This window comes from Sceloporus occidentalis, unplaced genomic scaffold (genome assembly GCF_023333645.1).
Source record: "Sceloporus occidentalis isolate IW3139 unplaced genomic scaffold, rSceOcc1.0.p SCAF_1, whole genome shotgun sequence".
Classification (NCBI taxonomy): domain Eukaryota; kingdom Metazoa; phylum Chordata; class Lepidosauria; order Squamata; family Phrynosomatidae; genus Sceloporus; species Sceloporus occidentalis.
In genome coordinates, this window is record NW_028316981.1 from 216,303,091 (window position 1) to 216,319,654 (window position 16,564).

The following is a 16,564-nucleotide window of genomic DNA, read 5'->3' on the forward strand; positions in this document are numbered from 1 at the left end:
CTAGGTAAGGGGAGTGATGAATGCCTCACTGCACATGTTACATAGCATAAGAGAATGGATATAAAGGGCTGTAGGACTCAGCAGAAATCTCAGGGCACCTTTTTCTGGAAAGGGCCACACCCAACAATTGCTGCTGGACACCATGACTGACAACATCAAAAGATGCCAGAGAGATCATGGGCATGAATTTGCAGGACCTGAGCAGAGCAGTTGAGGATAGAGGATCTTGGAGATGTCTCATTCACAGAATCACCATTAGTCATGGTCAACTTGAGGGCAACAACAACAACAACAGGAAGCCTCAGGCTGAAATGCCTGACCATGGGGCATGCCAGATAAAAGACTGTGCATATGCTCTGCTTGGCATTCTTTGTCCTCTGAATATTGCTTAGAAGATGCTCTGGTGTCTGCACTCAAACGGATAATTGCTGATCATGCCAAGAGGGAAGTAGCTGTCATTGCTGCTACCATCCTTTCACTGCTCTCCCACTTTCTTCAGACAGGGAGTGGGGAATTAGCAGCAGTGGGGCAGCTATGAGACTCAACTTCTCTGTAGCAGTAAAATTGGCAATTTTAGTGGTAAACTGACAGCTGGGAAAGTGACAGCTAGGAAACTCAGCAGGGCCTCTTTTCAGACTATGTGAGGTTTACTGGACTGAGAATCAGCCTTGTGCCTTCATGCTCCCTACTACCTGCCCCAATGCCCAATTTCAACAAAGCTATATTGCTATGTTAAACCACAGTTTCTAATAATGTTTGATCTGGGAAACAGTGGTTTATTAGCTGTTTGCAAAGTAGCATGGCAAACTAACCTTGTCTGACAAAGTTAAATCAATGGGCACCCCAATCAGCACACATGATCCTTCAGAGAGTGCGTACCCCTATGGAAGACAAAATGCATGCCAATCTGCATCTTATATGCCAAGGAACTGAGCAATACTTCCCAACTTCTGCAACTGGTACTCTAAATGGGAATTAAAGAAACACCAAAGTGCAGTGCCTCTAATCACTTGTCCAAACATTCCACCTGGAAGGTGACATGATTCAATGAGAGCCACTGAAAGATCCAAATGAATGAACAGGATCACATTCATCTACTCCTATTTCAGCATAGATCATCCATCAGAGGGATCAATGTGATACATATGCTTGAATCAGACTTGATCGGGATAATTATTCTCATTCAGGACATCCTGGAGATGCACAGCTAATGCTCAACCTGGACCTGGAGGGACATATTGTCAAGTGGCCAGTATTTATTATAATATTCCTGGTGTAAGTCCTATTATACCATTTATTCTGGTTCCATCATGACCCCCTTTAATCCACTACAAAATATAATGGATTTCAAAATGAGTTTCTTTTATAACATTAAAAAGATATTTTATTGGTATCATATTCACAAAATGTAATTTAACACAAAAACTATTGGAATATGATAGACCTGGCAATATTACTGAATGCTTTTGATGATGATGGGAACAAAAAGAACAACAACAATGTGACTGCCACCATTTTACTATGTCATTGCATTAAATGAGATTTGAATATCCACAGATTTTTGGTATCCACCAAACCACAGCACATATCAAGGGCCCACTGTATATTTCGTAGAACATTTTTAAGCCATGGATGCTTGAATCCATGCATAAAGAATCAGTGAATAAGGAGGGCCAACTGTCCATAGACTAACAGCATTTAGGTTTTGATTGTTCTGTATTTACTTTTTCACTCATCCACAAATATACACTTGTATCTTTTCCATTACAATGTTTTTCAGTATAACCTGGAAGACTAAATTCCACTTCTGGTCAGTGCTGAAAAATCAGACCAGTCGGCTCCCTTCATGGAGTACTAGCTAGTAATTTTTGCAGCATGTTGTTTTGCCACGAGGCAGGCCCAGTGCCACAAAGGGTCTGAAATACTGCAAGAGATGCTGAAGAGCAGCTGGAGAGCCTGACCTGAGGAGAAAGATTAAAAGAGCTGGCTAAATGATGACTAAGAAGCAATATGATAACAGCCCACAAATATCTGAAGGGTGTAAACACCAACCAGAGAAAAGCTGAAATGCTGAGGAACATAAATGGAAAACTTAATAAATGCACACTTTTATGCCCTATATAAAGATTTAGTTCTTAATATTGCATAATAAAGAAAGTCCGGGGAAGCCCTGGCACTTGAATTAGCTCCAGTGCAGGCATTGAAGTTGGCATTTCTGTGGATCGTAATGATCTTACCAAGTTTTCCATTTACTATTCTTGTCTTGGACGGCACACATAGCTGTCGTGCAAAGTTCAGGCTCCTTGCCATTATCCTCAGCTTAAGGGCATTGCTAGGTACTTACAAGAACTGGGACATGGGCCCATAAGACCACCCCTAGAACTATTCGGTGTAGAATTTTTTTCCAGAAGAGTTACAAATTCAGAGATAATTACTAGAATATATTTAAATTTCACAGAAGGAATGCCATTTAATTCCCCATCCAAATTACTCAGTGTTCTTCATTTAATTTTCATCACAGCCAAGATCACCTCCAATCATTAGTTCCTCTCAAATTAATTTAACCCAATTAATTTTCCATACAAATCTTTCTCAAAACCAAATTTCCTTTCAGTTAATTACCCACATACATTGTCACACACTTTGGGTATCAGTCAGAGAAATGCTGCATACATCCTAAGAGGCTGAAAGCCATGCCAAACCCATCCTCCAGTCCTAAGGACTAGAGCACAGCTCCGGTGCAGCTTCTGGCCTCTTAAGATGCATGCTCCATTTAAACAGCATACCTCCAAAGTGACGCGAACCAACTTTATTTTGGCCTGTCTGTTCAGGCCCAAACAAACAAAAAAAGACTCAAACTCAAGATGAAGAAAGAGGCAAGAAGACTTTGGGGTCTTGGGTCACCTCTTCCTTTTCCGCTGGACCTCCACTCAGTTGGGTTGATCAATCAGCTTAATTTGCCCCATAGCCCCCACTTGCTCTCTCTTACACCCCTTGTGGGGAGAGAAAATGCACACACCTGGAAGCTGGTTGACTTTCAGGGTGCTAGGAAATAGATTTGGGCCATGGGCCGTGTGGGCTTGCATATAGCAATAGCAATGTCCACTTCAACAGCCTTGTTATCTCCTTTGCTTGACTAATCTTGCACACCTCAGCATTTAACACTTGCACCCAGAGCCATTTAGTCCCTTGCTGCATTAAGCACAATCTTGGCCTAAGCCTGACCTGGTCTACCTGAACACTTCTGCAAATGCTCTTGATATTTTCTGCATCTGCAACACACAATGTATGTTCTTCCTTTTGAACTTTGATTTAGCGGTCAAAATAGGGATATAATCCTAAATCAAATCTGCACATTGACTAGATGAAAATTTACCAGATTTTCACTTTAGCCACATCAAACTATGTATATGTAAACACATTTATTCTGTGGATATGATGTTATAATTTAAAAGTATGATTTTAATTTTAATAGTTGTTTATGTCACAACTATTACCATTACATTCAGTGATATATGGGAATCATGATTTATGAGTTAATTAGTACAGAAAACATTACTAAGGCTTCTGTATGGGTGTGATATGGGAGAAGGCCTATGGGAGGTGGGTGGGTGACACCATTAGTTACCTCACCAAGTGACACCAATCCTAGTGGTGCCACTGTTTCCTGCCTGTGCATTATCAGATTCACCAAATATTTTTCCAGTTTAGATTTTTAAATAGAAAGTAGCAATTTCATTAGGGCCAGCATGGCACAGTGGTTTGAGTGTTGGACTACAGTTGTGGAGACCAGAGTTTGATTCCTCGCTCAGCCATGGAAACCCATTGGGTGGCCTTGGGCAATTCACACACTCTCAGCTTCAGAGGAAGGCAATGAACAAATCCTGCCAAGAAAACCCCGTGATAGGTTTGCCTTGGGTTTGCCATAAATTAAAAATGACTTGAAGGCACACAACAACAACAACAGTTCACAAATATGCAATTTAAGCCATGCAAATGTCCACTTTTTAAAACACTGATTCAGTGCCATTGGTGTTCAGTGCCAGCCCAGCCATATTTTGAAGACCTCCATCTGCTGTTGCTTCCTTTTCTTTCCTGAATTTTTAGTCAAATGGGTTGCCATGGATCAGGCAGTAGATGATGTCACAACATGGAGAGCTAGCTTTGCCTAGTGGTTTGAACTTTGGACTAGGACACTGGGAGACCAGGATTTGAATCCTGGCTTGGCCATGGAAATCCACTGGGTGACCTTGGGCAAGTCACATACTCTCAACCTCAGAGGATGGCCATAGCAAACAGCTACTGAAAAAAACATGCCAAGAAAACCCCATAGTAGGTTCATTTTTGGGTTGCCATAAATCAGAAACAACTTGAAGGCACACAACAATAACAACACAACATGGAGCAGCAAATCAGATGTAACTTGTGAGGCATTACATCATTCAACTGAGAATGCATAAATCCGGAACAGATTTGACAATTTTACAAGGAGCATTAGAAAATTATTCAATAGAAGGTGTGTGATTTTTTAAAGTTAGAAAAGTGAGACGTCTGCCTGTATTGTGATGGTGAGGAATGTATAGATCATTTTAATTATCAAAACAATGTTTGTACCAGGCATGCAAAATTGTTGGTTTTTTTAATGTGTATACAGACCTGTCAAACTAAGTCAGTAGAGACTCTGTGTGCATGTTTACAATATGGTCACTATTTCCTATCAAAGCCAGACCTGTTAGTTGTTCTTGTTATGTACTCTCAAATCATTTCCCACGTATGGCGACCCTAAGGCAAACCTATGATAGGATTTACTTAGCATCTTCTCTGAGGCAACGGTGGAGCTGCCACTGTCGGAGGAGGAGGAAGAACCATGAGGAGCCATTGGGCCAAATTTCTCTTCATGGGAGCCGAGGAGAAGCATGCGTCTGGCTTTGTCTGTCCCTTGGTGGTCTGTTTCCTCTACACACACACACACACACATACACACACACACACACACACACACACACCTTCAGTTCTCCTCAGGTCCCAGGTTCACCTATGTAACCTCTCTCTGCTCCTGCTCCTCCTCCTCCATTTTGAAGAGGTGCAAGTGGGGACGACAACCGTGCCAAAAAAGAAGCAGTTACAATGGGGTAAGAAAAAGATCCACATTATAGTGGGAACAAGGGACCTTTTCAAATCAATTTCCATATTGGAGCAAGGGCAAATCAGGAATCGATTTAAACTGCAAGTGGGAATGAGCCCTTTATCCTCCAAAGGGTCCTATATTATTTTTAATGTTACAAAACCCCTCCATTGTGCCAGTACCAAGGCACTAAGCTGAAATGCTGAAATTCTTTTGCTAGTTGATGCAGTAATGGTTTGACTTCCATTACTGCCAATTCAACCTTTTCTTTTCTCCCCCATGGTCCATTGCACAGTATAACTTCTGTGGAGTTTCTCCCCACCTTCCCCCTTTTCTGTGGTCAGTTTTCCAACCCCCCTAAAAAGGCCAGGAAAAAAATGGAAAATTAGGCCATCAGCCCATTCAAAGATGCTTGGATCTCGCAAAAAAAAAAGGGAAGGGGAGGAAGGGAAAACATTAAATACAGCAGAAGAACTCACCACTCCAGTGACCACCCCACACTCCTGTTTTGGGTAAGCCCAAGATTCATGGATGACAATATTTCTTTAGATACTTTTTGAATTCTGTTTGATTTTCCCTATTCTCAAGAATGTTGCTTTCTTTCCTCATGTGCCATTAGCTCTCAATGAGCTGGCTGTGTGATTTTCATTTCAGTAAATAACAGAGAACTGGTGTAGTAGTTTCAATATTTGAGTGTGACTCCGGTGACCAGGGTTTCAATCCCTGTTTGGCCATGGAAACCCTATGGGTGATTTGAAGAAACCTTTTCTGATGAAATCTGGCCAAGAAACCCCTGTGATAGATTTGCCTTAGGGTTGTCATAAATCAGAGTTGACCTGAAGGCACACAACAATAAGAAATGTTTGGCTCTCAAAAGGCTGTTGTCAAAACTCTTTTCAACAGCATTGAAACCCCAAAGGTTGAAAGAACTGCCATATTCTCTTAACAAAAACAAATCAAAATTAATTAGTAAATACTTATTCCCACAACATATTCCAATGAGCCTTCGGAAGTCACTAGTAAGAATTTTTAAAAATCATTTTTCATACATGTCTTTTTTATACTATGCACTTATTTCATATCAGTCCCAATTATGAATGCATGCCAGCCCAGAAGTGCAAAACAGCAATGTATTCCTGAACAATCCTTTCCTCTCTAGCCATCCATTCCCCCAGAATGCTTTCTTCCTTTACCATCTGTACATCACTGAACTCATTGCAAAATGTAAAGAATCCTTAAAAACGAACGTGCTACAAAGGCTCATGGTGGGTTTGCATTTGGAGAACAATGGTAAAATTGCCCCTGCTTGCTGGGTGGCTCCAGGAAAGGTTCTATCTTCCACTAACTTATTTCCTAGGATTGCTGTTAAGAAAACATAAATTCACTTTTGAGGAAGGAAGGAAGGAAGGAAGGAAGGAAGGAAGGAAGGAAGGAAGGAAGGAAGGGGTAACAAATGATCTGTTTATAATATCCTCAGAAGCCAAATGTAAGCAAGCACATATGTAGAAAGTAAGTAAACCTACAGAAGAGGCTGATCTTTTCTGAATGCATTACCTATATATCCTTCCGACAAATATTTCAGCATAAGACACATCCTACTAATTTTTCTTTTTTAGCATCCACCTCTTTAGCATCGCAGTCAGAACCAGGGACTGCAGTTTTTCTGTCTAGCTTTTTAAATCACCGCAATAGCCATTTCAACTACGGTTACAGCAGTTTAACAACCAAGTAATTAAACCTTCAAGACTGTCAATCATTTTTCAAGTACTGGATACATATACATAGGAAGGCCATTATCAAGGCTACCATGTCTGATATGGTTGAACTGAGGCCTAGGCATGCAGGTGTGGGCTGTCACTTCTTTAGCATCTTCTTGGCATCAGTTTGATTGTTCTTAGTGCCACTGTGGTAGAAATTATTAGAATTTTAATTCAGTATATTACAGTGACTACAGCCAGTGTGGCATAGTGGTTTGAGGGTTAGACTACGACTCTAGAGACCAGGGTTTGATTCCCAGCTCAGCCATGAAACCCACTGGGTGACCTTGGACAAGTCACATGCTCTCAGCCTCCTCTGAGGAACGGCAACCTTTTCTGAACAACCTGCCAAGAAACCCCCATGATAGCTTCACCTTAGGGTTGCCATAAGTTGGCAATGACTTGAAGGCACACAACAACAATATTACAGTGAGAAACAGCCATTTTTCCCACATCACATTTCTGTCTCTTGAATCTTTGTCAATGAAACCTTGCACCAAGGGTCAGGACGCAGCATGGGAGGAAGGTCTAACATGCAATCTTATGGCACAACCCAAATGGTTCACCCTACCTGCACATGGTTGAGGGCTTTCTCTTGGTAGTGCACATCATCCCCAGTCCCCCCAGTCTCGTAGCCTGTTTCTGATGGGATCCCGTAAGTAGTGCAATCTTCATAGTGGACGTAATCATACTGGGGGGCACCGCCCCACAATGTCGTGTCCTTCTTGTTGTCATCCGTCTTGTGCTGTGAATGATCCATAGCACGATACTCAACTTTTGTGGATGTGGGACAAGGCTGCTGTAAGATTCACACTGCACCCCTCCTGCAGATCAGATGAAGGCATGGCCTCTCTCTGTCTCCTTCCTTATTCCTTATGGCTTTCTCACTTTCTTTTCTTCATGCCCCCAAAGACGTCTGGGGCAGGGATTGCAGGGTATAACTATATTTATAGCAACCTTCTTCTGTCACATGACACCCCCCCCAAAGCCACATCTGATCTGAGCAAGAGGCATTAGCTCGGCTAGTATTGAATATCAGGTGTGTGACAGGAGGAAACCCTGAAGGAGAAGGGGGTTGGGAAGAGAAGACGGCAAGGAAGGGACAGAGAAATGCTCAGGAGCGACAAAGCTACTTGGATGAATCTCAGATGTGCACAGTTCTCTGTTCTCACGTGTGGGGTTTCCTCTTTCAATGTATATATGAATGGCACCACATGATACCTTTGAACTGCACAGGATATTCCTTGGCATTTAGTTCATCAGCTCAGCATTGTTGGAAGACAGTGACTACCAAGCTCCAAGACACAGCAAAACATAACAACAGAAGCTTAGCACTTTTATATCCCTGAAAATTTTGCATTTGACAAAACCCTGCTGTCAAAATCATTTGCCTCTGACCATGTACACCCACATTTCCTGTCCACTTCCAGGTTCAATACAAAGACCTTTCCTTTTTATTCAAAGCCCCCTACAGCTTTGCCTCCCTTTAAATCTTTCCTCTTATATCCCAATATATCCCTCCAAGAGCCTTTTGCTTTCCCAGCTCTACCCAACCCTGTGCTCCCAAGGTTTCCAACAGTTCTTTCAAACTATTTTCACTATCTTAGATGCTTGAAATGCCTCCCAGATTTGTTGTTCTTATGTGCCTTCAAGTTGTTTCTGACTTATGATGACCCTAAGGTGAAGGTATTGTGGGTTTTTCTTGGCAAGATTTATTCAGAGGGGGTTTGCCATTGCCTTCCCCTGATGCTGAGAGTGTGTGACTTGCCCAAGGTCACCCAGGGCTTTTTCACTTGGGGAAATTGAAGGTTAACCCAGGGTCAATCCCGAGTCATCCATGGTACTTCATGTAATTTCGCAAAAGAATATAAAACGACGCCAAACGCAATAGGAAGGCAATCCAAATGCAATTGTGGGTCATCCCAAAAATAGCTGCATTCTGAAAACTATCAAATGTATAAATCCTTTTCCACAGCAAATTCGAAGTCAATTCGAATTTGTGTTAGTGTGAAATGCATCTCTAGTTCACATGATCTCTTGTTGTTACGATTTTCCTTCCTGTACTCCTGGTTGCCAAGAGCAAAGCAGCTGTTTCAAGGGAAAGATTGAAGGGGGGCGAGTAAAGGCAACCCCCCTGAAGAAATCTTGCCCAGAAAAACCCCATGGCATAAGTCTGAAATTACTTGAAGGCACACAGCAACAATATAAAAATTCAGTTTAATGCTTTGACAGGAAATGTTTCCAAACAAGAGGAGGAGGAAAGGAGGGCGGGGAGTGATTGGTCTTTTTCCTGTCCTCCCTGCACAGGCACAAACACACTAATTTGCAATGAAGAAGCCAATGGTTACATGCTCATGTGATGAATGCATTTGCATTTGCACTGCTTTCTCTTTGGAATGGACACTGTGTTGTCTTTGTGTGTGATGAGCTACTGGGTAATTCGTGCATTTTCAAATTGGCTCCACTTTCTTCTTCTTTTGGGATGGGATTTCGGGATTCCTCCCATGTGAAAAAGTCCCCAGTGGGTTTAATGGCTGAGCTGGGATTCAAACCCTGGTCTCCTGAGTCCAACACTCAAACCATTACACCACAGTGGCTCCTATGGCTTTGTTTCCCTTTAATTCTTTCTCTTATATCCTAATATATCTCTGAAAGAGTGTTTTGCTTTTCCAGCTTTACCTAACCTTACACTCCCAAAGTTTCCTGTCCTTTCAAACCATTTTCGCTGTCCTGTGTGCCTGAAATGCCTCCCAGACAGCTGCATGGTTTTTAATCTTACTGCCTTTGAAACACCTTTGACCCAACTCTCTAGTAGTCTTTCTGCCCTGCTCACTCCTACGAAGTCACATGATAGGTATCTGGAACAAATGTGCGTTCTTCTCTGTTTGTCTGTGGCTGCATCCACACTGCAAAAATAATTCAGGTTGACACTGCTTTAACTGCCATAGCTCAATGCTTTGGAATTTTGGAAAGTGTAGTTTTATGAGATATCTAGCCTTCTTTGTCAGAGAGCTCTGGTGCCACAACAGTCTACAAACCCCAGAATTCCATAGCACTGAGACATAGCAGTTTAAGTGGTGCCAATCTGGATTATTTCTACAGTGCGGATGCATTGTCACCAAAGAGGAATTCAAACAAATAGTGAGCACATGTAGGGATAAAGTCAGAAAAGCTAAAGCGCAGAATGAACTCAGACTTGCTAGAGAGGTTAAGAAAAACAAAAAGGGCTTTTTTGGATATGTCAGCAGCAAAAGGAAGAAGAAGGAAATGGTAGGACCACTGCATGGAGAAGATGGCAAAATGCTAACAGGGGAGAGAGAAAAGGCAGAAATACTCAACACCTTCTTTGCCTCAGTGTTCTCATAAAAGGCAAAGGGTGCTCAACCTGAGGATAATGGACAGAATAAGGGAATTTCAGCACAGAATACGTAAAGAGATAGTACAGGAATATCTGGTTAATCTAAACTAATGTAAGTCTCCAGAACCAGAACCAAGGGTATTAAACGAACTGGCAAATGTAATATCAGAGCAATAATCTTTGAGAACTCCTGGAGAACAGGAGAAATCCCAGGAGACTGGAGGAGGGCAAACATTGTCCCCATCTTCAAAAAGGGGAAAAAAGAGGATCCCAACGATTATCGTCCAGTTAGTCTGACATCAATACCAGGAAAGATTCTGGAGCAGATCATTAAACAGAGAGTCTGTCAACATCTAGAAAGCAATGGCATAATAACAAAAAGTCAACATGGGTTTCAGAGAAACAAGTCATGCCAGACAAATTTAATCTCTCTCTCTCTTTTTTTTTAATATAAAATTACCAGTTTGGCAGATGAAGGGAATATTTTGATTTCAGTAAGGCCTTTGACAGGGTTCCCCATGACATTCTTGCAAACAAGCTAGTGAAATGTGGGCTAGACAAGGCAACTGTTAAGTGGATTTGTAACTGGTTGACCGGACGAACCCAAAGGGTGCTCAACAATGGCATCTTTTCATCCTGGAGAGAAGTGACCAGTGGAGTTCCACAGGGTTCTGTCCTGGGCCCAGTGCTATTCAACATCTTTATCAATGACTTGGAGGAAAAAATTGGGGGAATACTTATCAAATTTGCAGATGACACCAAATTAGGAGGAATAGCTAATACTCCAGAGGACAGGATCAAAATTCAAAATGACCTGAATAGACTAGAAAGCTGGGCCACAGCTAACATAATGAACTTCAACAAGGAGAAATGTAAGGTACTGCACTTAGGGCGAAAAAATGAAATGCACAGATATAGGATGGGGGACACCTGGCTTAAGGAGACAATATGTGAAAGGGATCTAGGAGTCCAAGTAGACCACAAGTTGAACATGAGTCAACAGTGCGATGCGGCAGCTAACAAGGACAATGCGATTTTAGGCTGCATCAATAGAAGTATAGTGTCTAGATCAAGGGAAGTAATAGTGCCACTCTATTCTGCTCTGGTCAGGCCCCACCTGGAATATTGTGTCCAGTTCTGGGCGCCACAATTCAAAAAGTACATTGAGAAACTGGAGCGTGTCCAAAGGAGGGCGACTAAAATGGTGAAAGGTCTGGAAACCATGCCCTATGAGGAACGCCTTAGGGAGCTGAGTATGTTTAGCCTGGAGAAAAGAAGGTTAAGAGGTGATATGATAGCCCTATTTAAATATTTGAAGGGATGTCATATTCAGGAGGGAGCAAGCTTGTTTTCTGCTGCTCCAGAGAACAGGACCCGGAACAATTGGATGCAAGCTGCAGGAAAAGAGATTCCACCTCAACATGAGAAGGAACTTCCTGACAGTAAGGGCTGTTCGACAGTGGAACACACTCCCTTTGAGTGTATTGGAGTCTCCTTCCTTAGAGGTCTTTAAACAGAGACTGGATGGCCATCTGTCAGAAATGCTTTGATTGAGATTTCCTGCATGACAGTGGGGTTGGACTGGATGGCCCTTATGGTCTCTTCCAACTCTATGATTGTATGATTCTACATTTTCCTTCCCTTTCTCTGTTTTCCTTGCAGGACAGCCACAGGTAATGTGCTCTACTGTGCTTTTCCTGCACATCTAACACATTTGATTAGCTTTGCTATCCAGAAACAAAAATTCTGAAAACTAAAAAAGTAGGTTACTGTTTCCACATTATTTAGAATGTGTATGGATGGACAGAGATTCTTCTAATCTCCCTGAGTGGCAACCAGTCACAGCCAATGAGATAAAATGTTTAATCGCTTTATTGAAACCTAAGAAAACTCCAAGAGAGGATATGCTTCCCATCAGAACTTTTCAAAGAATATGCTGAATGGTGGTCTCCCATCCTTGCTAATCTGTTTACTACAATAAACAATTCAGGACAAATGCCTCATGGATGGAAGATGAGCATTGTTTTTCCAATCCATAAGAAAAAGAGACAGGAATGATCCACAAAACTACTGGCCAATCAGCTTACTTGACATTACTTCAAAGCTATATGCCCAACACTTGCTCTTCAAGTTAACGGACTGGCTCCAAAATAAGCAAGTCATATATGAAGAACAGGCAGGATTCAGAAGTGGATACAGCACTACAGATCAGTGTTTTATATTAAGCCATACTGTAAGAAAGTATACCAAGGAAAATAAGAAACATGTCTATGCTGCTTTCATCAATCTTACAGTTGCTTTCAATTCTTTTAGCAGAAACAGATTATGGGAAAAACTACACAGTTTAGGGATTGATATCAGACTTTTAAGATTGATACAGGAACTACACAGCCATACAGAAATGAGGGTTAGAGTCGGTTTAAACGGTTCCCTGACAGAAGCCTTAAAAACAACTCAAGGAGTCATTTTTAACAACATTAACAGGTGTCCAGTGGTACGGACAGGGTTAATTCATATTAGAAACTTAGAGCCTTGACAGACTGGTATCAAGGACAGCATTAGGGCATAGTGGGGTTGTGGTGTCCGCACAAAGCACTCCCTGACTCCACCCCCCATGCCAGCATGATGCCACATGCCCCACCACATGGCTGGTGGCATCATGGGGCTCCCCTGGTGCTGTGTCCAGATCACATAGCGCCAAAGAAATGCTGAAAAGCCATAGGTTTGGCAGAGCCAGCATGGTGTAGTTGGACTACCAGACATCAGGGTTCAAATCCCAGCTTGGCCATATAAAAAATGACCGGGTGCCCTTGGGCACGCTCGCTCTCACATGCTCTCAGCCTCAGAGAACAGCAGTGGCAAACCCCTCTGAAAAAAACTGCCAAGAAAACACTGTGATAGGTTTGTTTTAGGGCACACAACAACAAAGATGTGTTTGTGAGTTAGCTTGGCAGTTTGAGGCTGAGTATAAGCCAGTGTTTTGTAGTGGTTTCAGCATTGGACTATGACCCTGGAGACTGGGGTTAAAATCCCTGCTTGGCCATGGAAACCCAATGGGTCACTTTGGACATGTCATATTCTCTCAGATCAGTGATGTCCAAACTTTGGCCCTCCAGGTGTTTTGGACTTCAGCTCCTGGAATCGCAAACCATTGGCCAAGGTGGCTGAGGCTTCTGGGAGCTGAAGTCCAAAACACCTTGACATTGCTTTCTTAGACTAAGGGAAGGACAAACCCACTGAAAACATCCTGCCAAGAAAACCCCATGATAGTGTTGCTATAAGTCAGAAATCACTTGAAAGCACATAACTACTACAGCAGCAACACATTCTCCTCTCTCTCTCTCTCTCTCTCTCTCTCTCTCTATATATATATATATATATATATATATATATATATTTTTCTGCAGTCAAGTTCAAGACAGAACTCAAAGAAGAGGCTTAACTCTGTGGCTCCAAATGGCCCCTGCATAGTCTGCTCCCCACCCCTAGCATTACAGCCGCTGCCAAATAGCGATTGCATTGCTGATCTGCCTGCTTGTGAGAAGAATGAGGGGCACATTTTTTCCACCGTGATGGTCCACTGACAGTTCTTAAACCTGCTCCTGACCTGGCCGGTCTATAGCCACAGAGCTCTTAGAATAGCAATTAAGAGGAAGAAAAGAGGAAGCAAGTGTGAGACACCCAGATCATCTTGCAAACAGGAATTGTATGCAGGGAAAGGAGACACATCTGCCAGCAAGCTGTTATTCAATAACATCCCTTTTTCTCTACTAGGTACCAAGTGAGCCATCATGCCAAGGCTGTGGCCGAGTGGGGAAGTGGATTTCTGTAGGGAAAAACCTTTATTTCTGTAGAGAAAAACTTGACTGCAGAACTTGGGATTCTGAAAAAGAGAAAATATATGTGGAAAGTTGGAGTGAGTTAATTGTCTGCAGGATCACTCCCCACTCCATGAATAAAGCACAGGAGAAAATAACCCCAGGCTTTACCAGCTGATCTTCATAAATGAATTTTTCAACTCAGTAACTCGCAATGTTTTAAATCAGACTGTCGTTTGACTTTTGGCTGAAAAACTAAATTGCATTATCATCTATGCGCACCTTATACTGCAATAATTTCTCATGGTGTTCTTTTTTTTATTTTAATGTAAAATTTGGTAATTCTGAGATTTGTGGGTAGAAAAACATGCATCTCACTCTTTCACCTTTCCCTACACTTTGTTGTTATTGATAATGATGATATGTTGTTTTCTGAAAGGGCTTCTTCACTGCAAGATCCCAGAAAGTCACAGATCAGATAATGAATTGAATTATCAAAGCATCATGTAGCCAGACTAAGAGATGACACCACTGGAAGAAGAAAGTTATGTCTTCTCATTATCTTGACTTTCAGGACATATGTAAAAACATTTGGAGGACTGGAATAAACTGTTAGATTATTTCACCCAGAAATGGGGAGAAATAGTTGTATTGGGATTAAATGTGGAATGACCATAAAACTACAATAAATTAAAATAAAAAAATATAGAAAACAATGTATATACACGTTATATAAAGATATACAATTTACATAATGTAGAAAAAAGCATTATATTTTCCATTGTCTGTCTATAATTTTGGAAAATTTTGTTGTACCAGAAAAAAGAAGTAACAAATGTTGTATGGATTATAGTTATATTTGCTATAATTAGTGCTTAATTAGTGATCATTGTCTGCTGGGAAAGCCCCTTACCCTGGGTAGTTTCTCATTTACATTTGCTTAGTCCTGATATTGCTATTTTTCAGCAGTTGCAGAACAGATTATAAACCATCCTGAGCATAAAATGCTTTTTGAAAACACTGAAATTCTGGACCATGCCAACAACTATCAGGTCAGAATGCACCGGGAAGCCATTGAAATCCACAAACACCTGGACAACTTCAATAGGAAAGAAGAAACTCTTAACGTGAATAAAGTTTGGCTACCAGTCCTGAAAAATAGCAGAACCAGGACTCACCAAATGCAAATGAGAAACCACCCAGGATAATCACTAATTAAGCAGACGCTAATCATCTTTTGCATATCCTCCCACCCTGAGGCCCTGCCATCAATAACAGGACCATACACAGATTAACATGGGAATCACTCCTCCCTACCCAGGGTCACACAGTATATATATACTCAACACTCTTCCATGCCAGCATTCTCTGAAGATGCCATCCACAGATGCTGGCAAAACGTCAGGAATAAACTTCTAGAATATGGCCACATAGCCCGAAAAGCCCACAAATAAATAAATAGATATTTTTTAAAAACCTTTTGGAAATAACATTGATAAAAATTATATTAAAAGAAAGTACATGTGTATGCGGGAAGGAAAATATTTACATTGCCCTGGCAACTGGAATTATTGTCGGCTTTTGCACTGCTCTCTCTGGCATCACTATCACCCTAAGCCAATTTTAGGAGCCTTTCACATCCCACAGTTATAATGCTACGATTCCACTTTAACTAATATGGCTGCATCCTGTAGAATTCTGGGATTTGTAGTTTGGCCAGAGTTACTAGAGGAAGGCTCAGAACTGTAAATGCCCCTCCCTAAACTGAAACTCACTGGGTGACCTTGGGAAAGTCACACTCTCTCAGCCCTAAGGGAAGGCAATGGCAAACCTTTTCTGAACAAATCTTGTCAAGAAAACTCCGTGATGGGCTTGCCTTAGGGTCACCACAAGTTGGAAATGACTTGAAGGCACACAACAACAACAAAACTGCAAATCCCAGAATACCATAGGATCAACCGTAGCAGTTAAATGCTATCATTGTGTAGTGTGACAGGTCACCCAATGTTATCACAACTAGTTGCAGAAAAAAATGGATTTTGACCTGCAGTTAGATGGGTATGTGAATGCATATTCCATTGAAAAGACTGCAGTGTGGATGGATGGCATCTGCTTTGGATGCTGGAATTGGATGTGCACTTCAATGTTCCTCCTCCTCCATTGTGTTTCAACTAGTCAGCTCCATATCATCAGACAGGATGAAAGAGTAGAGGTCTAGATACCCTGACACATGCTTCACCCTTGCAGTTGTCTCCATCTAAACATCTAGAACAGTGATTCCCAAACTTTGGTCCTCCAGATATTTTGGACTTCAGCTCCCAGAATTCTTGAATATTGGCCAAGCTTGCTGGAGCTTCTGGGAGGTGAAGTCCAAATCACCTGGATGACCAAAGGTTGAGAACTATTGAGCTAGAAGATGGCATGAACTGGTTTTCTGCAGCTCCAGAAACCAGAACCCAAAACATTGGATTCAAATTACCTGATTTTGTCTGTCCTTATTTATATT

At 41.7% G+C, this 16,564-nt stretch overlaps 1 protein-coding gene across 4 annotated transcripts in view; it reads right to left on the reverse strand.

The window, feature by feature from the left end:
- Nucleotides 1-16,564, reverse strand: part of CLCN1 (chloride voltage-gated channel 1) — a 158,887-nt gene that overhangs the window by 88,154 nt on the left and 54,169 nt on the right. For 3 of the 4 annotated variants that reach the window (XM_089488889.1, XM_089488890.1, XM_089488888.1), the window contains exon 1: nucleotides 7,454-7,781. The exons of the other annotated variant lie outside the window; for it this stretch is intronic. In XM_089488889.1, coding sequence (XP_089345015.1) covers nucleotides 7,454-7,642 — 189 coding nt within the window. In that variant the 5' untranslated portion in view covers nucleotides 7,643-7,781. Of the gene's footprint in view, nucleotides 1-7,453; nucleotides 7,782-16,564 lie in introns of those variants that run through there. 4 annotated transcript variants of the gene reach the window in all.